Source organism: Python bivittatus, unplaced genomic scaffold (genome assembly GCF_059951505.1).
Source record: "Python bivittatus isolate LINGU-HERP-01145 unplaced genomic scaffold, Pbiv_v1 ctg000190_np1212, whole genome shotgun sequence".
Taxonomy (NCBI): Eukaryota; Metazoa; Chordata; class Lepidosauria; order Squamata; family Pythonidae; genus Python; species Python bivittatus.
This window is the reverse complement of record NW_028277042.1, coordinates 14,516,886-14,542,003: the sequence shown is the minus strand read 5'-3', so window position 1 is coordinate 14,542,003 and position 25,118 is coordinate 14,516,886. Positions and strand designations below refer to the sequence as shown.

The following is a 25,118-nucleotide window of genomic DNA, read 5'->3' as shown; positions in this document are numbered from 1 at the left end:
ATGTATCCCTAACCAGCCTGTTTTAGCATGAAAAACACTCATCAGGAACATAGGGCCTGTGCTAAGACACCCCCTCCAAGGAACGCCAGCAAACCCAAAGCAAATTCAAATATCTGACTGCTGAGGCTGCTTTGACTATGGATTGCTATGATAGCAAGGGGGCTCTTTTGTGTTTCCACATTATTCTGCTGTGCAAGTAGACCAGGACCCTTTGGCCCGCAGCAGTACTATGAAAGAATAGCATCAGCATGGTTGGCTTGTGACCAGGTTCCAACTACTGTATAGCTTCAGAACTATCAATCATGGGAGACATGACAGCTCTCTTTAAGCTGACACTTCACATTCAGAAATGCATCAACAAGCAGCCATCCTATCCCCGAAATACAAAATTAAGAGACCTGTAAGAGTCAACATACTTACCCGACCACAAGAAAGCACGAGCAGAGGTGATTCTGTCAGTATCTGAAGTGGCCATTTCAAGCTGTTGCAGCTAATCACAAACGTCGCAGGCTAAACTACTGCAATTTTTGAAAATGTTTAGTGAGGGTTAGAGGCAATCAGGTTTAAATTAAGCAAAAGCAGTGTTAGCAAAGTTATTCACATGATGCCGCAGACAATAAAGAGGATACTTAGATTAATTATAACTTATGCTTTTCTTTTCTAATGCGGAAGTTGTTTTTCCTATTTTTTTAAAAAAATCATTGCCTGAAGTACCATTACCTACATTTACATAATGCCCAATTGCTATGCTATAGCAATAATGTTATTTGACTAACTTTTTTTATTATGTCAGACAATATTGTGTTTACAATAATCAAAGAAGGAATCCTCTACTCCAATGAAGTAAATTTCATGTCCAAATTAAAGCCATTTGTTCTTGGGTTGATGGAACATTTATTTGTTAACCTAAACTCTTATATATACATTCCTCAACATATTATTATTTTGGGTGACTCTTAAGCTTCCCATTAAAGAGTCCATAAATATGTTTTATATTTGCTCAGTAGATGTTTGTATTTGTTCAGACCCCATCCTTTGACTGAACTACCCAGCCCTACTTAGATCTATAATTATTGATACTGTATATCCTTGTTAAGCTCCACCATCATTTCTACGAGAGATGTCAATTACTTCTAACCCATTCATGGGGTAATTAATGCTATCAATTAAAGAAAATAAACTCAACTTGGTTTTGTGCTATAAATATGTGCATTAATAATTCTTATATTGGGGGTCTCTGCAAATATGTGAAAAAAAGCCCTGTGGTTATTTATTTATTTGATTCCTATCACACCTTTCATTCAGGAGATCAAAGTTCTTCCCCCTAAGTTTCCCTACAACAACACCATGAGGTGGCATGAACTGAAAGAGAAAGACAGGCCCAAAGCCCCAAGACAGTTTCTCTGGTTACGGCAGGACTAGACCCTGGGTCTCCCCACTCTTAATCTGTTACCCCACACTTATGCGGGAGGATTTGAAAGCTCTGTTAGAGTGAAACTTTTAATGTATTATTTTTCATATCCAATCATGCAAGTGTTCACATTTATCCAGAAAATCTTTATCAGGCTATTTATAGTATTTAAACAGCAATGATTAACATTTGACATTAGTTACATATCATGAGCATAATAATTCTGTTGCTAATTGCCTGGTATGCCTAAACCAGTGTTTCTCAACCTGGGCAGCTTGAAGATGTGTGGACTTCAACTCCCAGAATTCTGGGAGTTGAAGTCCACACATCTTCAAGTTACCTAGGTTGACAAACATTGGTCTAAATTGTCTCATAGATGTACTGTAGTACTTCTAATTGCAGTTTTGTACCCTTCCCATTGTGCTTGTTTATGCACAACTCAAAAGTTTATATAGTTTTACCTTAGCAAAACAAGAATATTTATTAAAATCTATCCTGCATTTTATAAGTGTTATGTCAACATGATAATAGACATCTATAATGAGGAATGCTCAGCATGTTAAAAAACTAATCTGATTATTATTATTTGTGCCTATTAAGGATCATCATAGCACATATTGGCTGAGAAAAGAGACTAGAGTTGTTGGGAGTCAGGTGGCATATAAACGAAATAGTAAATAAAACTGATTATAAATTTAATAATTAAATCATTATATAAATTATTAAATATAAATTTAATAAATAAATAAATACACAAAAAGCTTCAATACTCAGGTTTATGACCAATGGCCAAGCTGCAATGGCATGCATATGACCAGCTCACAATGGACAGATATATCTGGAAAGGTAGTTTTTGCAGTCAGCATGCTGAGGATGTTGCAAGAACATGTCCTCAAGTTTAGAGAAGAGCCATTTCTGACATCTGCAAAACAGCATTGCCCAAAATCACAAAATCAGCTGTGGTCCACCAGTAAATATAGGCAGGAAGCTGTCATATTGCACTGTCACTACATGTAAGGCTCAATATGCTGGCTGGGGAATTCTGGGAGTTGAAATCCACACACCTCCAAGCGGCCAAGGTTGAGAAACACTGCTCTATACATAAGAGATTAGTCACAATCCTGTTAGATCATGAAAACAATTTGTTACTTCTAGTATCAGCAGCAGTATGCTTTTCATTTTTAATTGCTGCTATTGGTAAGCAACATTATCTGAATGGATCTATTGCACGACTGGAATCTGGCATTCTGTACAAATACACCTGGCCACCGATTGCTGAGAACGAGAGTTGTTTGAACTCATATAAAGCAGCACAGCACTTATTTTCTTAACTGTTTACTTATTCATTGCAAAAATGAAGTAATCAGATTGGCCTCATATTGATACAGTAATACTTTGGTTCACAAACACTTCTGTTCACGAACAATTCGGTTCGTGAACAGCAGCATTCGCAAAATTTTGCTTCCGTTCGCGGACTCTGCATCGGGTGACGAACACAACCCTCAGCCATCTTCCCTGCTCTGACACATGGTCGTGGCTTCCTCTAGGCGAGATTGCAATCGCAGACCGACACTTGCTGTGAAGCTTTTTGGTGTCACATCAAGCAAAGTTAGTGTTCTCTCTCTTCATACTGTACTGTACTGTATTTTGTTTCGTATTTTTGTGGTTAAAAATAATACATATGGTTCAGAATGGATTAACCTTATTTACATTGAACCTTATGGGAAAATTTGATTCGGTTGGCGACCAATTTGGCTCATGACCAGAATCGTGGAACGAATTAAGTTCGTGAACTGAGGTACCACTGTAAATGACATTATTTGCTTTGTCTATATCAGTGTTTCTCAATCTTAGCAACTTTAAGATGTGGACTTCAACTCCCAGAATTTCCCAGCCAGCAGGGAAATCTAATGATTGTTAAAGACTATGCTTTCCTTGCAAATTAAGAGTCCATTAATGTTTACTAGTTTATTTAACCTAAGGGTGTATATAGTAAGCTACTTTAGTTTATAATGCATTGAACAGGCCTTTATTTTGGATATGATTTGAAATCCAGTCCAAACAATTGTTTATTGATCTGACTGAAGGGAACATAAGAGGTCCATAGTAATCATCATGAACAGTAAAGAAAAACTTTTTCCCCCTCTACATAAACTACAAATTTGAAACATAACTTCATTGTCTTCCTATAAAGGGAAGATACATCCACAGAAGTAAAGTAGAATGTAGCTGAAAATATGCAGGAGGTCATAAAAGTTACTGAGGCCGAAGCATGTTTTGGATAGACTTTCTCTGAAGACTTTTATTAGTGATCTTTATATTGGAGGGACAGCAAGAAATGTAAACAAGCAATAGCAGAATCCACATTTCAGAGACAGCCAGAGCTCTGCAGCCACCTTTGCAAGTCATCTGTGAAGCTGCCAAATGCCTCAAGCAAGACAAAAATAGCTATAAGACAAGGAAGGGAAAGACTTATTGACGGGGCCAAGGAAGGAAAAACGGTGAGAAAGAGAGCACATCATGAAGAGAAGGGGAAGAAAAGATAAGAGAGAGAAATATCAGGAGATCAAATGACAGGGTGAGAGGAAAACTCTTGGAAAACAAGGTTGGGAAAACGATTAAAAAAACTTGGAACATAAAGAAAAAACTAGGAAAAACAGAACTAGACAAGGACAAAGACAGGGAAATTGAAGATTGCTGTAACTCTTTCCACCTTGGTTATGCGATCATAACCATAATTTGATCCAAATTAAAAATCTCCATCTAATTATCTGTCTCTGACAGTAAATTATCCGAAACACCAAACCCATCAGGAGGAAAAGACATATACTCAATAACTTATAATCAGAAACACACTTGCTAAAGACAGAGGTTCTATTTTCAGCTTATCATGGCTCCAGTATAGAATATATAAGAATATACAGTAAAAAGTTCTGTAAAACTAGGGTTTAATCTCAATCTTGGTGACCAAACCAAATTATGTATAGTATAATCAAAGTCATTAATTCCATTATGTCTAGGACACCATTGAAATGGCTTGAGGACAACGTTTTAATCGAGGTTAGGGAAGCCCTGATTTGTCAAACCAATTATTTCGAAGATTAAGCACTCCAGGCAGAAACTTCAGGTTTCCTCAACATGGCTTTTAGCCATGTAGGCAAAACAGGAGGAACTGTTAGGAGCACCTCATGTTTTTCAAATCTGATTGTTCTTGTGTCTACAATACGAACATGATAGCAGATTTGCAACATAATCATATACTTATCTACACAGAAGCCCTAAAGAGATCTTAGGATGTTTTTAAAGGTAAGACTAAAGATGTCTTATATGTAGCTTTCCCCATTAACTGATTGCTGCACCAAATGGTGAGCAAAGCCCCCTTCCAACATTGGTTCCTATTTTTTTAACTATTATTATTATTATTTAAATGTATTATAGCTGCCCAACTCCAATGGATTTATGCAGCTTTCCCACCAAAAGAAGACTACTTTAAAACAAAGGGGCGTTCTCTGGAGCTGCTTAAGGCACCAATATTGGTTTTAATTGTACACCGCCCAGAGTCACTTTGTGTGAGATGGGCGGCCATATAAATTTGATAAATAAAATAAAATATTTTGCCAACTTGCTATGAAAACTATCTTGACCTATTGAGTTCCACAGATCAAATTCTTGATATTTCCCCTCCTCTAAGAGCGGGGCAGAGGAAGCAAAGGGCCTGCCCCAAAGTGAGCTCCTACAGCCTAAGAAGGAGATTGCAAGGCTTGGAAAGGTTCCCCCTTTCAATTCAATTCAATTCAATGGATCAATAATTCAATTGATCAAGGGGTCAGGCAAAAGTCTCTGGCTAAGACGTTAGCTCGGCTTTTTAAGAGGTCTTTTCAACTGAAGTCCTCCCGGTTGTTGGCCCTTTCTGGGACCGACGGAGTGAGGCTGAGAAAAAAGAACAGCTGAGGAGGAGAAATGAGGACAAAAAACGGGGCAAGCGCTGAGACTACAACTCCCAGAGTTCCCCGTCCAAGTGTTAGCTCTTCAGGCGAGAGAAAGAGCGGGGGGAGGGAGGAGTACGGGGAAGGCCGGGCTGGCAAGGCATCCTGGGAGTTGGAGTTCCAGCTCCCAGCTCTGAAGGCGAAGGACAGGCGAGGCGGCGCGGCAGAGAGAGAGAGGAGGCACGCAGGGGGAGGGAGGTCAGACCTGAACGCTTGGAGCGGGCCCTCGGCTCCAGCACTTTCCAGCTCCCACCGGTCAGAGGAAACGCCATGGCGGGAAGAGGAGGAAGAGCGGCCCGCTCAAAACTCCGCCCGGAGCAACTGGGCCGCCTTTCCCCGCCCCTTTGCCAGTAACTCTCCGACGGTTGCTCGGCCCCGCCGTAAATCCACCAGGCGCAGGCGCGCTGCGGAGGCGCCGTAAAGCGAACCCGGAAGTCGCGCCGCCCTGCCAGCGGCCGCGGTGGTGGCCGGCCCGCCCTGGGGTGCTGGCCGTGGCGGAACCGGGTTGAGTCTTGCGCGCTATGGGGGGGCCCTGCCGCCCCGCCCGGGGTCCAGTTCTGACTGGGCGTCGCCGGCCCTCCCTGCTGTGGCTGCTGCTGGCGGCGGCGGCGGCGCTCCTCAGGCCCGGCCGGGCCCTACAGAATGTCACCTCGCAGCTCTTCGGGGCCGAGGCCTTCGGGACGCTGGCCGCCTTTGGGGACTTCAACTCCGACAAGCAGACCGACCTCTTCGTGCTGAAGAGAGGTGAGAGGCAGAGGCCGGGCCGAGGCTTTAGTCGGTTCAGCCCGGGGCGTGGGGGCTGAACCCGCTTTTATTTTCTCAGGCCTGTTAAAGCCGCAGTTTATGCATCCCCCGGGTTTAAATGGGGGGGGGGTCGCGCTTGATGGGTGTGAAGCAGGGTTCTTCTGGTGCTTCGTCCGCCCCTCCCACACTTTCGAAATCCATTCATTGAATGATGGCGAAGAGCCAGACCGTCGTGGGCTCTTTCAAAAGCATCTCAGAATTGTCGTTAACGTGGATAGCAACTTTTTCCCCCTTCTGCTCTATTTTATGATGATTATTCGTTTTTATTGAAGAATGTTGTGCAATGATAAAAGCGGTCCAAATTTAAGAAAAAGAGTAAAGGGAAAGATGAAGAAAAGAAAGACAGAGAAAGAGAAGAGGAATATAAAAAAGCGGCTGCCGATCTTCTTTACAGCAGTTACAAATGTATTGTCTGCCTTTTTTTCCATCTGATCTTAAAAGGTTTCAGTCAGCCAAATGATTACAGCGCCAGCTCTTTTGAGTTTATATTGTACAAATACCGCTGTGTCTAGCTAATATCTGAACTCTGTAATGGATTATTTGCATCTTATAATTTGATTGATTGTGCCTTCAAGTCAGTGTTGACTCCTGGCAACCGTCTGGACAAATCTCTGCAGTTTTCTTGGCAAGATTTTATTTTCATTGGGGGGAGATGGGTGGGGAGAAATGTAATAAATAAATAAAGATTTTAGAAGTAGTTTGCCATTGCCTTCTTCCTAGGATTTTATTAAATTTATATAGCCGCCCATCTCACACTTGTGACTCTGGGTGGTGTGCACAATTAAAACACAAAGATAAACAATCAACATATGTAATTAAAACAAAACCATTAAAATCAAGTTAAAGCGGTTTTAAAAACACTATAGTAGCAAAAGAACAGGAAAGAGTGCATTCTAAACTTACACTCAATGCAACTATTTAACGGGCTTCACCCTTCTATGGGATCCCCAGGCCCAATGAAGGGATACAATAAAACAATTACTATGAAAAGTCCCGTGCTTGTTCTGGACTGAATTACGCTTCCCTATCTGATGTCATGATGGATAAGATTAATGATAATGGTAATGTCACCATGCCGGGGGTAGTGAATATCAGGACTGGTATAACCTGTTCTGGGCTGTTGGTGACTATCAGATGTATAAAATGCTGTCTGAGTTGGAGGGATGCATGTGGGAGGGAGGTGATTTTGAATTTCATTGCCTTCTGGCTTCATGTCATATTCCCCTATGGATTATCTATTGGAAGCCACCATTCCTATGGTTGGCAGAATTAGAGTGAACATTGGGGAGTGCCAGATGTCAAATATATGTGTATCGCCCGTTTTCTCTTTTCAACAGTCACTTTCTCCTTTACTGACAATATTTGCCCCTCTTCAGTCTCACATTGCAGGAGGAATATCACAATAAATGTTAATCTTTATGGTTTCATAATAACGTTGCTTGGCTACTTCTGTTTACTCATTTTACTGATCAAGTAAGATGCAAAGCAAAAGCTGTCTTATCATGTATCTTATTTCTATACCTCTGTTCTTCCAAAGATACCCAGAGGGCAAATAATCCCTTAGTAATGCCAATAATAATTCCTGTGTAATTTGCCAACAAATGAATCTAAAAATAATCATGCAAGATTGTTTTAATATAGAGAGTATAATTGAAAGACTTGCCTTGCATACTGTCTTGTAAAACATTCTTCCTAATATTTTGGCCTGGTTAACTCTGCTGCTCTAGAAACTTATGCTAACAGTGATTCATAAACTCTATACATTGGTGTACTTACATTACATTGTTTTCCTTTTGTTGGTTAAGAAATGCATGCGGAAATGTGATTAGCAGACAATACACTTTAATTTCATTATTGTTGAAGTCAGAGATGAGCCAGTGTGTCCTGTAAGTGTTCCTCTTTGGCATAAAAACAAATCAGATATCCCTCTGACACAGAAAGCAATTTTCTTCTTGTGCTAATGTGCTTATTTTACAAAGGTTACAAAGTTACTTGTTTCATTTTGGCTTTAATATGTATGAAGGCAGGTATTGTGTGTGCATCTGTGTGTGTTTTCCCATGTACAATAAACTAAGGCATAATGTAATTTGTGAAACTCATAATTGAGATTTCCTGATATAAGGAGTGAAGCTTGAGAAATGTCTCGTGTTACTGGTGGAGTACTAAAGTGTTTTGTGGGTTGAGCCTCAGATGAAAAAGCTTTTAAGGGGACTAGAGTGGTGAAAGGAATGTAGCATTGTTTATTGGCACTTGTGTATTCCAGACCTTTATGAGTAAATCCACCAGTGCAGGCATGATTCCTACACTGGTGGATTTCACTATAAAAGTAGCAATCACTTTATCTTTTTTGATGAGTAACTTTTCTTCATGCTTTTTAGTACTTTATAAATCATGAGAAATCATTGTCTTTGCAGTGTAAGAGAAATAAATTTGTAAAAATAAAAAGAGTAGATAGCAATAGGATGGGCACTGGAGAGGAGATATCTAAGTATAACCTCTTTTTTTGCTTTACTATATACTAATGCAGATCAGCAGGAAGTATAATCTGCAATTCTTAGGTAAAGAATACGTTACAGTACATTTTGGTGTGGTTTAATTTCACATCTTTGTTTTAAAGAAAACTAGGCATTTCTTTTTTAATTCTTTGAAAATCTCACAGCAATGATTTTTAAAACTTGTCCCAAAGAATTTAGGACTTCATGCATGGGCAATAATTAATAACAAAGTTACCTGAAACTGCAGTGTGAACTTTGGAGTGCTGAACGTGTTCTAGCATTGCCACATGAAATAGAAGTAGAGCATCAGGAAAGTTAAGTAGTCTTGGCATGACCATTATGATCCATGTATGCATATTGTAGAGAGTAAGGAAAATGATCTTGACAGAGACGGGCAAGCTCTGTTGCCAAGTCAACCAGGGATAAAACTTCCAGATAACGTTCAGACGTGGCTCAGGTAGACACTTTCCTAATTTGCTGAACTTTAAGAAGGAGGAGGTGGTATGGCACAGTCAGACTTGCAAGATTCTAATTTTTTAGCTTTCCTGTGGAGTTGATTTCTTCATCTGGTCTACATATGGGGCTGACACTTATATTCCTCAGAAACTTCTAGAAAGCAGAGTATGTGCTTCTGGTTTCTTTAGATGATGAGGTGAAATGATATGGGGCAGGGGGAATAGCACTCATGAAGGCAGAAAGTTAAACAAATGTTAGTGTGATATTTGTTGTTGCTGTTGAAGTAAAAGGATGTATTTCCTCCCTTTACAGAGAGCGAATTAAATATCTTCCTTGCAGACCAAAAAGAACCCTACTTTAAACCCAAAGTCAAATTACTATTAAGGTAAATACAATTTACTGGAATTCTTCCAATAGATTTTGTGTGCTGTTCATTCTATGTATCTGGATGCTAAATTTATGTAACTATTAACACTCAGGTTCTGTTTTGTAATGCTCATATGGGGATTTTTCTGCAGCCTCAAAGATGATTAAAGTAATAATTCATGATTTATCTACTCATAGTGGTGTTTTACAGTCATAATTAAGCAGAGCACTGCAGAGCACGTACTAAGCCCTTTTCTGAGTAGAAGATACTTTTCAATAAATGTTCTTAGAGTTGTACATGCAATATATTGGTATTTTTTTAAAGTATTAATGCTGCCAATGGTTTTCAGAAAAATACTGTAGATTATTGTCAGTTTGTTTCTTCTGCTTTTTGAATTGAAACAGTATAAAGCGGGGGTGGGCACGGCCAGGGAAAGATGGGGGGAAAACCTCAAACCCTTTATCTACTTCATTTCTACAGGATCCTCCACCAACAGTCACGGTAGAGATGTTGGTAGGCTCTATAATGGTTTTAGCCATGATATATCCAGAATTTAAAATCTTTTAAAATGTTAATACTTTCCCTTTCTCATTATGCTGAAATCTTATTTGGATTAAATTGATTAAACTACAGTGCACTTAGAAACTGATATCAATTTTAAGACCAATATAATAGTGTATCAAATGTGGCTCTGGTGAAAATAGTCTGCTTTTTAGAATAGAGTCCTAGAAATATACTGTGAGAAGCACAAAAGTGCCCAATCCATGATTTCCACAGCCCTATTTGCCAGTAATATGAGAGGTAAAATTTAATCTTTGAAGATTCATTTTTTTGGAGGATGAAAATGTATTTTCTCTGAAGAACTAGTTCTGAAGTGTGAAATCAATTAAGCCATAAACGCTACAGAATTTAGGAAGGTACAATGCTGAAGATAATTTTGTCAAGATTTTATACTGAGCTAGAAGAATTATATGTAAAGTAATGTTATATAAGTGACATTTCTTTTGATCTAGTGTTTTGCTATAGTATATTTGGTACTTAAACTTTTTTCCTTAATTTTAGTGATGTTGTGATAACCAGCGTAGTTCCTGGTGATTATGATGGTGATTCACAAATGGATGTCCTTTTGACAACTCGTCCACGAGGACAGCCCAATGCTGACCTATCAGTCTTGATTTTCTGGGGAAGTAATCAAACTTTAGGTAGGTTATATTGCAGTGATAACTTCCAGAAGATATTCATTGAGTTCTTCTACAGAACAGCTATAAATGTCCCTATTCTGGGGTGAATGTGAGAGATGCACAAATTGTGTTTATACTTAAAGGTTTAGTCCTTGACTTTTCCTGGGCACAAGAGCCTATGTAATAGTGGAAGATCATTTTGTATCCAACAAGTGTGAGATCCTATACCTTTCATCTCCATTTCTATTTATCTGAAATTCTGGAGGCACGTTGCTCAACAACAAGTTAGTTAGACCAATATGCTGATGTGTTATGTCATATAACTCCTGTGTATATGATTAACACCTTCTATCTAGAGTACACATTGTGTATGTATGAGTGTGTGCGTGCCTATTTTATATATATACTGGTCATTTGAATGTGTGCAGACTATAGTTAGGCTGAATAAGCATAGCCATGATTTTCTCCTCCGTCCATATCTTCATTTGTACAGAGATAGATGTGTGAGTTGGAGCAATCCTAGAATAAAACAAAGACCCAACTGAATGTATATCAGTGTAAAAGTGTAACAAATGTGACCTTTTTGTTTTTGTTTTTTTCCAGATATAAATCGTAAGTTTGTAGCAAATAGGACATTTTATGATGAACCGTTAATCATGGAGTAAGTATATGCTTATTATTATGAGAAGAGTTTACTGTTCTAATACTTCTAGTGTGTCATAATACTATCTGTTTTTCTGAATAATTTCCAGTTGAAACGTGGCCTCAGTCAATGCTTTATAATTAGCATTCATTGAGATTTTTAAGAGTGAAATTATGAGTTGATGTCATTTTTATCTGTTTTTTTTTTACAATAAAACTGAATGTCCAACTTTTGTTGTTCTTTTACTGTTACTGCTGAAGCTTCAATGGCGATTTAATTCCTGATGTTTTTGGAGTTACCAGTGAATCTAAAAGGCCAGAAGTACTGATTGGCAAGTAAGCTAATATATTCATTATTGTTATACCCTAAGAGTTTGTCATGCAATATTTCTGTCATAAATACTTCTCACCGGGAGTTGTGTATTTTTATGTAACTGAACTTTGGCTATACGTTGGTAATGTACCATCCTCACAGTTAAAAAGTGAATTGTTGCAATGCACTTGTAAACTGTGGTTCATATTATCTTAGAAGATTCGTTCTTATCTGCAATGAAAGGAGGGGAAGGATGCTTCTTGATACAGTATTCGCTGTGCACAGTGTTCAAAGATATTTGCCTTAAATATTTGCATTAAAGAAGGTCACTTGTACAAAAAAGCTGCTTCTCAATCTTAAATCAACTAAATCTTTTTAACATTAATTAATCTGTTACGGTTGAGCAGGCATCTTTGTATTGGAAATTTGTATGAATGTAGACATGCGTAATGCGCTTGTACACAGGACTAACTCAGAGAACTGCAACTTCAGGCAGATGTTTCACTTTTATATGTAATCAATGAGAGTGCTCATCACCTCAGAAGAAAAATGGTTTATTGTGAAGTGTTTTGCACTTCCCTGGGGCTTTCTAGCAGTTCTGTCAAGACAAGCGCATTAGACTTAGAGAAGTCAATCAGATTATTCTCCTGTTTCCATAGAAACAGCGCAGCAATTTTCTAACTTGTGTCCCCCAGGCACCTAAATGTTTTAATTAAGCAACATGTTTTGTATCCTTCACAAGTAACTTTTCTTAAATAAAAAGGTAAAAGATTCCCTCAGTTAGGTAAATGATCAAGTAATTTAAGACTGTAGTATTTGAATACCTAAACTGCAGTTGTTGGCTATTGTTCAATGTTGGCTTTGTACCAGAAATCTGTTTGTAGCATTTTCTTTGACAGAAGAAATTATCAGAATAAAAGCAGCATTTGGGTTTAGAAATCATGTTTTAGCTGTGTATGGTGTAAATATGGGCAGGCCTACTTTTCTGAGATAGGGCATTAGTTGACCATTAGTGTATTTCAATTATATCAAGACTGCTCCATAAAATCTGTGATTTACAGAACAAAGCCTGCGTATTGCTCGGGCTGTATGTGGCAGCAATTACAACCTTGCATTAGTTTTGTTAGAAGATTTTATCAGCTTTTGAACTATAAAAAACCCTCCCTGCTCTTTGTTCTCTTCCTGCTTTCCCCTACCCCAGCTCCTCACCCTGGTAAATATTTTTTAATGGAAAGTAACACTGTTCTTCAAATGAAGTTCAGATAGTCAGGCAGTATGAAAAGTATGGGTAGGTTTTATTCCTTTGTGAATCCATGCTCTATTTTTACGCCTTCTTTTATCCTAAAGAAAAGAATGCAAATACTAGAGTACAGACACTAGCCATTTGGAAACGGAAATATTTGCCTGCCAAGTGCTGAAACATTTTGGAAGACACATAAATCCAAACAATAACATTAATCAATATGGAATAATTTAATTTGCAGTAAAATGCTAATTTCTGGAAACCATGCTTCAGAAGGAATTTTGTTAAAGCTACTCAACAAAATAAAAGATCTGAGAAAGCAGTTTCATATAACGAGATGATGTAACTAGATATGCATATTTGAATGCGCTATCAACAGCTGCTCTGTCAAGCAAATTTAAGAAAGTTCCATACGAGCTTAGATTTTGCTGTTGTGAGAAAGGACCCATAGAATCTACAGCATATGTTTTGTTATATTGTGCCTCCTTTAAGGACCCAGGGGCTGATTTACAAGTACCCAGACAATTTGGTCTTATTTTATGTACCGCTATTCCTGTCAGGCCAGTACGATTCAGTTTCCTTGAATGTGGCAAATGTTGTTGAACTGTCTGCAAAACTTATCATAACTTGATCACCTTGATATCCTATAGTTATAATTTTATGTTTGCATTTTATTCCTTTTGAAACAGAAATTGCTTATTTGCTTTATTAATCCACAGAATTCTGGTCAGTGACCATGATAAGGAAACAAGGCGCTCACTTGAGATGTTCATTTCAGAAAGATATATATAAAATGCTTGATTTATACCTGTTAGTTTTGATGAACCGTTGTATGGGCATAACATCTACCTTATCACTGATTCTCGTTTGCATGGAGGGGAGGGGGATTTGGCTCATTTGGTACCACTGCCAAGGAAGAAATGAGGATATAAAGGTTACTATTTCATCTCCTGGCTCTACTCTTTGTATGTTGACCTAATTCAAGGAACATTCTTCTATCTACTTTTGTGTCTCTTCCATTTTCTTCAGTTTGACTCACTGGGGATTTGTACCATTGTATGAAAAGGCTCTGGTGTTGTGGTCTTCACGCTAGTGAAGTAGTCCTCATACAGCAATCATAATTATTAGAACTTGAGACCTCTGTCCTTTTCCTCTCTGAAGCGGTACCATAATGGCTGGGTTCATTCAAAAGGCTTAATTTGTTAAGATTTAACAAAATTAATTTGTTATGTTCATGAAACATGCTATGCCCAACAAATGAAATATGTTATGGCTTCACAGTCATGTGCAAGATAAAACCCAAGTTCCCACAACATGTTGAGCCACACCACAAACTACCTGGTTGGTATATTGTGCATACCAGCTAGCGTTGATACTATGGAGTATTTGTATTTTGCCTGGTAGGATGGCTATCCCTTTAGAATGTGTGAACAAGACATTTTTAATAGCCTAAACCTATGGCACTTTTTTTTAAAATTTAAATCAACCTACAAATAGCTCAGGTGCAGGGATCAAATTCTATTGATGTCTTAATCAACAGAGGATAGCTAGTTGGATAGTGAGACTCAAGGGAATAAGTATCTTAAGCCAAATCTTCTTAAAGAATCCTTAATCATTGAATGAACTGGTCAGAGGTTTAGCAAGCATAGCAATTTCAATTAAATGTGTTTTAATCATCAGCTTAAAAGAAAAAAAATGAGGCAAATGGCCTGGCATATTCATGATTTTTCCCTTGTTCTTATTGCTAACAGTAATTTTAATGATTCTTTTAAAACTTACATCATGACTTCTTGTCTCTATATGCAGTACAGCATATTTTCAGTAATCACTCCCAGAGCAAGTTATTAGATAGGGTTTTTTGGGAGTTGAGCTCTCAGACACTAGTTTTTTTAGAGGATGGGAAGATCTTTGAAAACTGCCTGTGAATGTGCAGGTTTGAAACACAAGTAAAAAACTGAACAAAAACAAAAATTCTAACCCTCATTATTAGTAATGTGTAAAATGGTTCAAATTTGAAACATTTTAAGCTCAAGATGCCCTGTTTCAACTTGAAACAGCTGTTCTGATATTTCAGAAAGTGTTCTGAGCTCAAAATAGCATTGCAAAATCAGAAATGTGCATTTAGATTATATATCACAAGTGGCAGAGAGAAGTACTCCAGCTATTTTAACTTTCTACTCTAAGGTGTGATGTTATATCCCTGCCATACGGAAACTATTTAAGGCAGAAGCAAAGGCATTGGGTGATGTACCAGTGGATCCCTATTCCAACTTTTATTTCAGCATTATAATTATCGAAAGCAATTTTGCAAGTCCCCAAACGTTTTTCTAATGTAGCTTTATGACTAGAATTGAGAGTCACAAGGCTGGAAGCCTGGATTGGATTACTATTTTTACGTAGCAATCCAATCCAGTAAAATAAATAAATAAATAAAAACTACTGGTTGAAATTGATGTTTAATCCAACCAGACTGATTGCCTTGATAACAAGAGTCAGCTTTTGTTCTTTGTGGAAAACATGCATTCAAGATAAATTGGCTCTTCGTGGCATTTCCTGGGACACTGTGCAATTGCCAGGGTGCAGGCATGCTTTAAAAAAGTTGGGAAACAGAGTGTTCTGCACATGGAATGGCAGGAAGGGTTTGGTATGGACTCAAGACAACTTCAGCTGTGGAGGGACCCCTCTAAAACGAGTCCAGTCAATTTTTGCCAGCCTTTTCCAAATGCCAGACATCACAGAGCATTTTTCCCCCCGCCGGGCTCAATATATTATCTTCTCTTGCCCAGGCAGAGAAGACAAAGTCTATATTTCATTCGTCGTATCAGGCTGTAGGACTAATGTTACATTTCGTGCAGCTGGATTTGGCTTAGCATCTAAGAGCGTACGTACTCAGGTTCTGTCTGGCACAGCGTAGTGCCTATCAAATAATTAACATTCTGTTCGTTAATTACACTACTGCTGGTTTAAGATAATAACAAGAACAACAAAGATGGAGTACCACTTGAAGACCATTGGCAAACATCTGGAGTACCACTTGAAGACCATTGGCAAACATCTGGAGCACCACTTGAAGACCATCGGCATTGACAAAATCACCATCAGTCCATTGCAAAAGGGAACTTTCCTTGGAAAAGCTTATATCCTGTGGCAATACCTTTCACACCATCAAACAACAACATCTGCCTATCCCAGGTCCTTGGGAAGGACTCGATAGGTGGATAAAAATGCCAAATCCAGTCTAAAACATCTGGCTGACTGTGCAACCAACAACAATAATAATAACAATACAGCATCTGAATTTGAGGTCCAGGAACCAGAGATTAGAGCTTCTGCAGCCTAAATTCCATCTTTATACCAAATTATCAGGTTAATGTAATTTTCTTTTTTAGTGATTCATCTATCTTATTTTTGATCTTAACCATTACTTTTAATTGTCCGTGCTTTTGTTGCACTTCTAACTGGCCAATGAATACTGCTTCTATAAACAAGCAAATACTACTGTTGCCTTTCAAATTTAAACTACAGATGTTTCAAGCTTGGAACACTTCAGGAATGTTTGGATAGAAAAGATGGCACTAATGTAGCCATCCTTTGGTTATTTAATTGAAATATTGTGAATTTGGCGGGGAATTCTAAGCAAATAGAATATTCAGCAATCTGTAAGTTATCATTGACAAATTCTGCTGGCACTGGTTCTAGAAAAATATATAAGCCAGCATTCTTACATATATGCCTCTATGCATATGGGAATCCTAATTAAAATGTTAATACAGTAAAATATGGCTATATTGTGCCAGAAACCTGATGGGAATTTGGCCTACACATAAAAGCTCTTTGTTAAACCTCTAACAGCAAGATAAAATGACAGCTTCTTTACAGATACTGGTCTTTGTTCTGGAAAATGAAATTATGATCGTGAATAATGTGTGCTGAAGCAAACTTTGATAACAGTAGGCCTTTCAAATTGATTTGGCTGGATATGTAAATTGCTCTAGAATCAGGATTTAGGGCAGCCCTGAAGTCAACTTTTTACAGCTCCCTGAGATTTGTCTAACCGTGATTGCTAAAAATTAATGACACAGTTTCCTGATGTTTTGAAGTTGTTCAGAAAATTAAAAACTGTTCTGTAAGCTGTAAATTGAAAGCCAGTTTGGTACAGTGGTTAAGGCACCAGACTAGAAACTGGGAAACCATGAGTTCTAGTCCTGCCTTAGAACAGTCACTCTTTCTCAGCCCTAGGAAGGAGGAGGCAAGGGCAAACTATTTCTGAAAATCTTGCCAAGGAAAGTTCAGGGACTTGTCCAGGCAGTCACCAGGAGTCAAGACTGACTCAAAGGGAAAGAAGGAAAGAAGGAAAGAGGGAGGGAAACTGGAAATAGGTATTTAAAAAAACAAACCAGAAACCCTCAAAAATCTAGACCAAATTCAACATCTCAACTCTGCAAATATTTGTAATGAAGCTCTGTTCACTTTGCTTTGTATCGCTGCCCACAGTCCTGCTCATCTCCTATGGAACAACAATCCCCCCACAATTAGAGTGGCCCCAACCCTCATGGAATTCAAGAAAGCCATTACAACCTGGCTGTTTCAGGAAGCTGTTTTTCTGTTTGCTTTATACTGTTTTAATCTGTGTTACGAAGGTGGCGTGTTTGCCCCTTAGAGTTAGTTGGCTACAACTGAAGTGTCCTACAAGGCTAAGAGGTAAATAAAGAAATTCATACTGAACTGAAAAGGTATCTTGAGTGAATGAATGAAATACATTGAGTACATGCTCAGCTCCTAAACATTGTCCAAACTTACTTAACTCTGGCACCTGAATTAACCCAAAACAATGTGTTAATGATAAGACATGAAGGTCAGGTTATGTTTTGAGTAAAATGAGAAAAGAACAGTTGCTGAAGTCAGACTCCCAAATGTGGAGCTTGGGAGGGATCCAAATTTTGGCTCAATTCAGTCCATCTCAGGCACACAAAGCGAACTCTTGACTCATTTTAGTATGGTGTGTGAATATGGTGCACTGTGTTTCTTACCTGCTTAATTCAAGCTCAAGAAAAAGCATCAATCTTATAATTACTTCTGTATGTAATTCTGTATGTAAGAGAGAGAGAGAACCTCACAAAATGCATATCGGCTGTTAACTTTCAAAATTTTATTTCTTAGGAATTTATCATGGAGCCCAGTGCTCGATGCACAACATACCATGTTTAAACCTCACTCTCATGCATTCATAGATATGAATCAGGATTTCACTGCAGGTAAGTTTCCTTGAAACTTTTAACGTTTTCCCATGATATAGACAAATAATGGCAGTGAATATTAATTGGGGGCACGCAAAACATTTTGAGCGAGGAACGCTTCCAGCAAAGTCAAAACAGCCTGTTTCTAATTCAAAGTATTTTGCACACCTCTGATCTTGACAAACTAAAAAGCATCGGATCTGATTAGTACTTGAGTGGGAGACCACTCAGAACTATCAACGATACAGGTAGAGAGTTGTTTTTTTTAAACCCCAGAAAAAGGCAGTGGCAAACCACTTCTGTATTGTACTGCCATAAAGTCATCAGAAGTTGAGCTCAACTCAAAGGAGACTTTAATTAGTCTTAATTGGATCAGTGTTTCCCAACCATGGCAACTTCTAGGTGTGTGGACTTCAAATCTCAGAATTCCACAGCCAACCGGGAGCTGAAGTCCGTATACCTGGTGGTTGCCAAGGTTGAGAAACACTGAATTAGATCGATTATAGCATTCTGAGATTGTGTATGCTCCAGTAGTAACACATTTTTCCTAAGGAAAAATGGGATTCCTTCATAGGAGTATGGTATAAAATTGAGTAGTTTCAAAGCCGAATTCCTGAAATGGAGTCAAATTAGCAGGGCTTCTAGAACATTAGGTGGAAAAATAATGAAAAACATGTGTCATTGGGCGGGGGGGTAGGGTGCAAAGGACTGCTACTCTACTTTTTGTGACTGTTCCCTTAAGAGCCATAATTTGAGTTCCATGCAATTTTCTTCTTATGTAACTTCGGCGTTGTTCCTCCCAGTTTCTGCTTTTAGAAAGCTGTAGGTCAATGATCCTCCAGAATTGGGAGGCATTAGAGACAGGGTATACAGATTTCACTGATGAACCCTTTATCTTTTCTTTCCATTGTTTGAAAATGTTTGATGAGCTTACTTTTCAAGCTGGAGAACAGCAGTGACCCCTTGATTTTTGTGGCTTCTCAGTGTTCTCATGGAGATGTTGAGGAATCAATCCTTTTCTCAGTATACTCAACTGTTTTCTTTTATGTTTGCTTCTGGACCTGTAATTTTTTCTTTTTCCTTCTGGAGATACAACCAAACTGAATGGCTTAGTAGTTCTTAGATCACCAGAAGCGTCTCTCTGTTCCAAATATAAATTATAAATTTTAGGAGAACTGTAACCACCTTTCTTGCTGGAATTAGATTGCCAGATAAAACCATCCCCAATAAATTGATGTAATGGTCCATAAAGCCCAAAATTCCCCCTCCTCCATATGAGATATTCAAGGAAGCCCACATAAGACATGAGGACAATAACTCTTCTGTACTTTCTCAAAAACTGGTATTTGATATCACAAATGTGTATCTAACAACTATATTGGTAATATTTATAATATCCCTGAGATCTGCTAGAAGAATGTCTTTCTCATCTAAATTCACAACTTCCTTCTTTCATATTAATGATAATTATTTGGGGGGGGTTCTTGCTCTCCCTCTAAATAATTCTATCTAAAATTCTCTTCTTTCGTGCTATCCTAATCCCCTAAGACTTGTTATCGCTACACTTTGATATTATAGCTGTTCTCTGCTATCTTGAATTTCTTTCACATGGACCTGGATTCTAATAGTATAGTCCAAAAACCATTCCTTAATGAAAAGATGCAAAAAAGGAAGCATAATGTTCACAAAATTATCTGACCTCATGTTGCAGTTACATTATGATTCTTTGGTGTCAAATAACACCGCACATTTTTAAGCTGTCTTTCAAAAAGGGGGCAGAAATAATTTTATGCTTGTAATATCAATATCCTGAATTGTAATTAATATTGATAGAATATATTTTTTTCTATTTCCAATACTCCAAGTTATCTAAACAATGGAATGTTAATAGCTTTAATTAATACTGCACAGTGTTGAAACAATATAATGTATGAAGATTTATCACAGTATAATGAAAAGGAAAAAGGGGGGCAGTTTGTTGATTCCAATTGACCTTAGTATTTGTGACTATTGCTCCGTTTAATTTCACTGCAGGCGTTATGCCTCTCTACTCAGTCATCTCTCTCTTTCTAAAGGCATTTTTAATCTCAAAAATATTGCCGGATTTTGTGGGTGCTGCACTTTCAGCTTTGCTATATGATATCAAGGAATTTTCCTTTAGTCAGTAGATGACAAGGGAGATCATAAATCTCATTCTATGAGAGTTCTTGCATTATCTGCCTCTGTAGGTTCCTTGTGTTCTTGTTGATTTCTCCCCACCTTTGCCCATCTTGGTGTCTGCTGATTATTATGATATTAAGAATGTGATTCTGCCAGATACTTTGATCTTTCAGCTTTAAAGATCTGTCCTGATTTTTCCTCGCTTTTGTTCTGGGTCTGTTTGAATGTCTTGTTCAATCTGGTTTTCACTTTCTTTCCTCTCTGTATGTTTTACATTTTTAATCCTGTTTTCTGCACAATGCAGAGAGGTTCATCTATAAGGTGATATAACAAGCAATGAATCAATATGAATATATTGATTTTAGTTGGTTGTATATTATGGCAGAGATATAAATGAGATGACTGAAAAGGCTGCAGAAAAAAGGTGCAATAGGAGGAAAGAAATTGTTTTAAAGATCGACGGCAAAGCAGGAAAAAAAACCAAATACCAGATTCATGTCCTGCATATAGAGAATGTTTTCTTTCTTTCTTTAACAAGTGTGCCCAAAATAATAAAAGCAGATAAACTGTTTTTGATAGTTACATCATCATAACTGATTTAAAGTATGTCTGCAAAAAGAGGTGAGGAGAATCATCTTTACACTCAGCATCTTTATACCACATTAGTTTTTTTCCTAATATATTTCAAACTGCCATTTTACCGCCCACTTTTCCAACTACCATTGGTATATTTACTTAGCTGAGATCTAAAGAGCTGTTTCTGTAGACCTTTAAAGCTGTTTTGGAATTGTACTGATTACATAATAGAAATTATATATATAATGTATTTTTTTTAATAAGGACATCTGTTGTTAAGAAAATGAACATGCTGAAGTACTTGAAAACTTTCTGGATTCTGAGCCTTATCTTTTTCTATTATTTTTTATTTATTTATAAATCAAACTTGCATATTGCCCGTCTCACTATATTAATGACTCTAGGCAGCTGGAATGAATGTGTGTGTGTGTGTGTGTGTGTGTGTATATACATACATACATATATACATATATACATATATATATGTACATATATACACACACACACACACACACACACATCAGAATGAATATATATATATTCCAGATATATACCCCAGTTTTAGCAATACTGTACAATATTGGACCAAAGTCTTACATCTTGAAATATATTCCTGAAACAATGGAATATTTTCCTTTGTTTAACTGTTCTTTCATTTACTGTACTTCACTGTCCTGTATTGCCTCTTTTCTATTATCTATCTCCCCATGTTCTTTGTCTAAGGCACTACGTATGCAGTTAATGCTATTTAAATAATTTGAGAGTACCTTCAATGAACATTTTAAAATGAAATTGCTGTTAACAATATTGATAGTACAGGTATCTAAAGGGAGTTTTGTCCCTTTAGAGTCATTTATCCATCCATCTGGATTTTATGCTGCTCTGATGAGAACTGTCTCTGAGCGGCTTACACACTTTAATACAGTAATAGGATTAAAACATAAATTCCATAAAGAAATACTCCAAGCCCTGAGGAACAACCCATATCCAAACACTTCCCTTTCAATCCAACCCTGAAGGCTCCTTGAAAAAACCAGATCTTGCTGCTCCTGCTCCTGCTCCTGCTCCTGCTCCTGCTCCTGCTCCTGCTCCTGCTCCTGCTCCTGCTCCTGCTCCTGCTCCTGCTCCTGCTCCTCTTCCTCCTGCTCCTGCTCCTGCTCCTCTTCCTCCTGCTCCTCGAAAGGCCAAAAGAATTGAAGCCAATCAGATCTCCAGGGGAATGCTGCTCTAGAGAAGGAGAGTAGTAACTGAGGAAACCCAACCCAATACTCCATGCAGATGACACTCCCTAGAATGTATGGGCTTATCATTATCGACACCGTTTTTCTAACAAATTGACTTAAACTCTAATGCTCCTTCATCTTTGCTTAACGTAAAGTTATGTATTTATTTATTTATTTTTCAAATTTAGGCACTGCCCATCTCACTCAAATATATTTATATCACAATAAAGTAATATTGATATAATCTGTCCCCTTGGAGAGCATTGTTTACATACTGTCTTCAGCCCAAGGAATTCAAGGTTTTGTTTTTGTTTTTTTTAACTTAAGCAGATTTATAGCTGGGTGTTGCTAAAGAAATTCAGCAAGATGTTCTATATGGATGTTGAGATAGAAAATGGGGAAACAACCTTTTCTTAAAGGATGGGAGCTGCCATATATTCTTGGATACCAAATACTTGCAATTTAAACTAATGGATTCCTTATAGATACAAGTGACATGAACATAATATGTTATAAGGGAGTTGTTTGTGCTAAAAGGTTTTGGAACATTGCATGTATTCTCTCAACATCACTTGAGTCTGTTTAATCAACCCTTCTGGACTAAAAATTCCTTTGTAAGTATGAGAGAGGAGACTTGCCTTTCATTGTTAAATTATATTTGTACTCAGAAGTTCATTCTCTTTGGTTTTGTTGCATTTTTTTCTAACATTGACATAGCTTAATTTTGTGATTACCCTGTCTTTAGTTAAACAGCAAAGTGGCAATTACTTTGCTAAAGTCTCTTAGCGAATCCACCCCCGATTGCCAATCCTTACATAACTGAAACAACACAGTGCATACTCAGAGGTTCCCAAGCTTTGAAGGAGTGCAAAAAAGTGGCACTTCGGTGCACCAGGAAAACAGCTCAGTGAAACTGTTCAGAAATTGAGATAGAGGGAATGGAGGATCTTGCAAAGAGACATGGCTGGCTGGAACCTGGAACAGAAGTGCCTCTGGATTTGGATCATTGAATGATCCAAATGAAATCAATTTCATCCAATGAAACATTGCCGTCTTTTTCTTTGGGTAGACCCATGCTTATCCGTAAATACAGTAATTCAGTTTAAACCATTGTTTTCCCCAAAACATAGCTGCAGGGAAATCATATTAGTAGTTTAAAGAGCACTAATATATCAAAGTAAAAAATAACTACTAGTCAAACAGCTTGACTAGTACAGTATACAAAGGGTCAGACGAGAGTGCAGTATTTTATACAGTTTACTGCTTAGGTTTCAACCCATCCTTCTTCAGCTATTAATAATGTCATAATAAATCTGGCAAATCAAAATGTAACATACTTCTCTCTTTGCCCAAAGAGAGACCTCACCAGCATGAGATGAAATTATTAGGCAATTTCATTTGTGATTAATTTCTTACTGAATTTCTTGAAGAGAAATGTCATAAATACTAAGCAGGTGCTCTACCCAAGTTTTGTAATAATGCCTTTTGAATAGGGTAGCAGCAATAAGAAATTGGGATAACAATCTGTAGAATTCTATCATCAGGTTTACAATCTGTGCCTGGATTTACAAGCCAAAATTTATTGTTTAATAGCCAAAGAGAAGGTTGACCTCTAATGTAAAGATTCAATTGCAGGATTGCTTTTAACAGATTGCAGTCCAACCCATATTTGTCAGATATAGGTCACATTTTCAGTGGGGGCTTGCTTTCAAACACTTGTACATTTGCAGCTAAGCAAAGTAGCAGCTATGGTTAGTTACTCAGAAGGAAGCCTTTGATCTGAGCATGAGAAAACTAGGGCCAGACCCTTTCTTTCTCCCCCACTATCTTTTGGGCTAAATCCTCCATGGGAACAATGGAAGTAGATAATACTTGAAGTTGTTCAGAAAGTACTAAGTTGTTTTTTTTTAATGTTCTTGTGTATTTAGCTGTCAAATGCCAAGACTGTGCTGCTAAGCAGGGATGACTTGTAACAGGAGCATCTCCTAACCTTCATTTACATTGAAATTCTGAAGATTTTGTGGCTATAGAGATTGTCCTTAATCTTAGTAAGGGGCCATAGGCACTACTTTTTATGGTTTTTAATCCCTCAGCCCCATTGGTTCTCCAATGACCTCAGGCCAGCAGGTGTTCTGTTCTTATTTTCACAGGTAGGTGGGTAAAGATAGGGTGACAGATGGTGATAGGCTTACAGTCAACCAAGGAGCTTCTTGGTGAGCAAAGATTTGGGTTAGGTCTCTGGCTGTTTTGTCCATATCCTAGTGTACCCAAAGAGTTTTGGATTCATATTTTTCCAAAAAGTTCTTCATATTGCATTATAAAAACTAGTTTTAGAACTAAAGATATTCATTCTATCTATCTATCTATCTATCTATCTATCTATCTATCTATCTATCTATCTATCTATCTGAAATTTTTAAACACAAGAATAAGACTAATACAAATTAAAACAGAGCAAAAGAGAGAAGGAAAAAAAGGAAAAAAGGAAAGAAAAAAGTGCAAAAGGAAAGAGTAGCAGAAAAATAGAAAAGAAAGAAAAAAATATAAAGAAGTAACTTCCAATCTTCTTTACAACGTATTAGTACAATTATAAATTGACCACTCTCTCTAAAGTTAATTGTGATTCTCTTCTTTCTGTTATCTATCCTATCTAATATCAAAACCATAAATCATAAGTTCATTTTTTTCTTCTATATATAAAAAGTCCATAAGAGATTTCCCATCACCAATAGATGTAGATATTGTCTTTTCTCTAATCAAACAAGTCACTTCGGCCATTTCAGTGAGTTCGGAACCAAAGATATTCTCAAGTGGTCTCTGATGTGGATGGCCTGCTCTTCACTCTTCACACCTCACTTGGTTGGAAAAGCCCTTATATACTCAAATGGCAGTTTTTAAAATAGTCTGGAACATGTAAAGCTTTAAAAATGGCAATGTGGCTTTGTGTGGTAGACATCCTTCAGAGTTTCTTTCTCGTGTGCAAACATTGTCTGCTCACTATTAATTTGTTTGATGAGGGACCTG

The 25,118-nt window shown here is 37.7% G+C and overlaps 2 protein-coding genes across 4 annotated transcripts in view; one reads left to right on the top strand and one right to left on the bottom strand.

Moving 5' to 3' along the window:
• The window catches only part of PHKB (phosphorylase kinase regulatory subunit beta), a 101,377-nt gene extending 95,625 nt beyond the window's left edge, over positions 1 to 5,752 (bottom strand). For 2 of the 3 annotated variants that reach the window (XM_088136102.1, XM_088136104.1), the window contains exon 1: positions 5,603 to 5,752. In XM_088136102.1, the coding sequence (XP_087992228.1) occupies positions 5,603 to 5,669 (67 nt within the window). In that variant the 5' untranslated portion in view covers positions 5,670 to 5,752. Of the gene's footprint in view, positions 1 to 420; positions 519 to 5,602 lie in introns of all 3 variants that reach the window. The other variant, XM_088136103.1, reaches the window with a different exon arrangement.
• Positions 5,752 to 25,118, top strand: part of ITFG1 (integrin alpha FG-GAP repeat containing 1) — an 83,014-nt gene continuing 63,647 nt past the window's right edge. The window contains exons 1-6 of the mRNA XM_007433392.4: positions 5,752 to 6,141; positions 9,465 to 9,537; positions 10,582 to 10,721; positions 11,304 to 11,361; positions 11,604 to 11,678; positions 18,059 to 18,153. Coding sequence (XP_007433454.2) covers positions 5,919 to 6,141; positions 9,465 to 9,537; positions 10,582 to 10,721; positions 11,304 to 11,361; positions 11,604 to 11,678; positions 18,059 to 18,153 — 664 coding nt within the window. The 5' untranslated portion in view covers positions 5,752 to 5,918. The remainder of the gene's footprint in view (positions 6,142 to 9,464; positions 9,538 to 10,581; positions 10,722 to 11,303; positions 11,362 to 11,603; positions 11,679 to 18,058; positions 18,154 to 25,118) is intronic.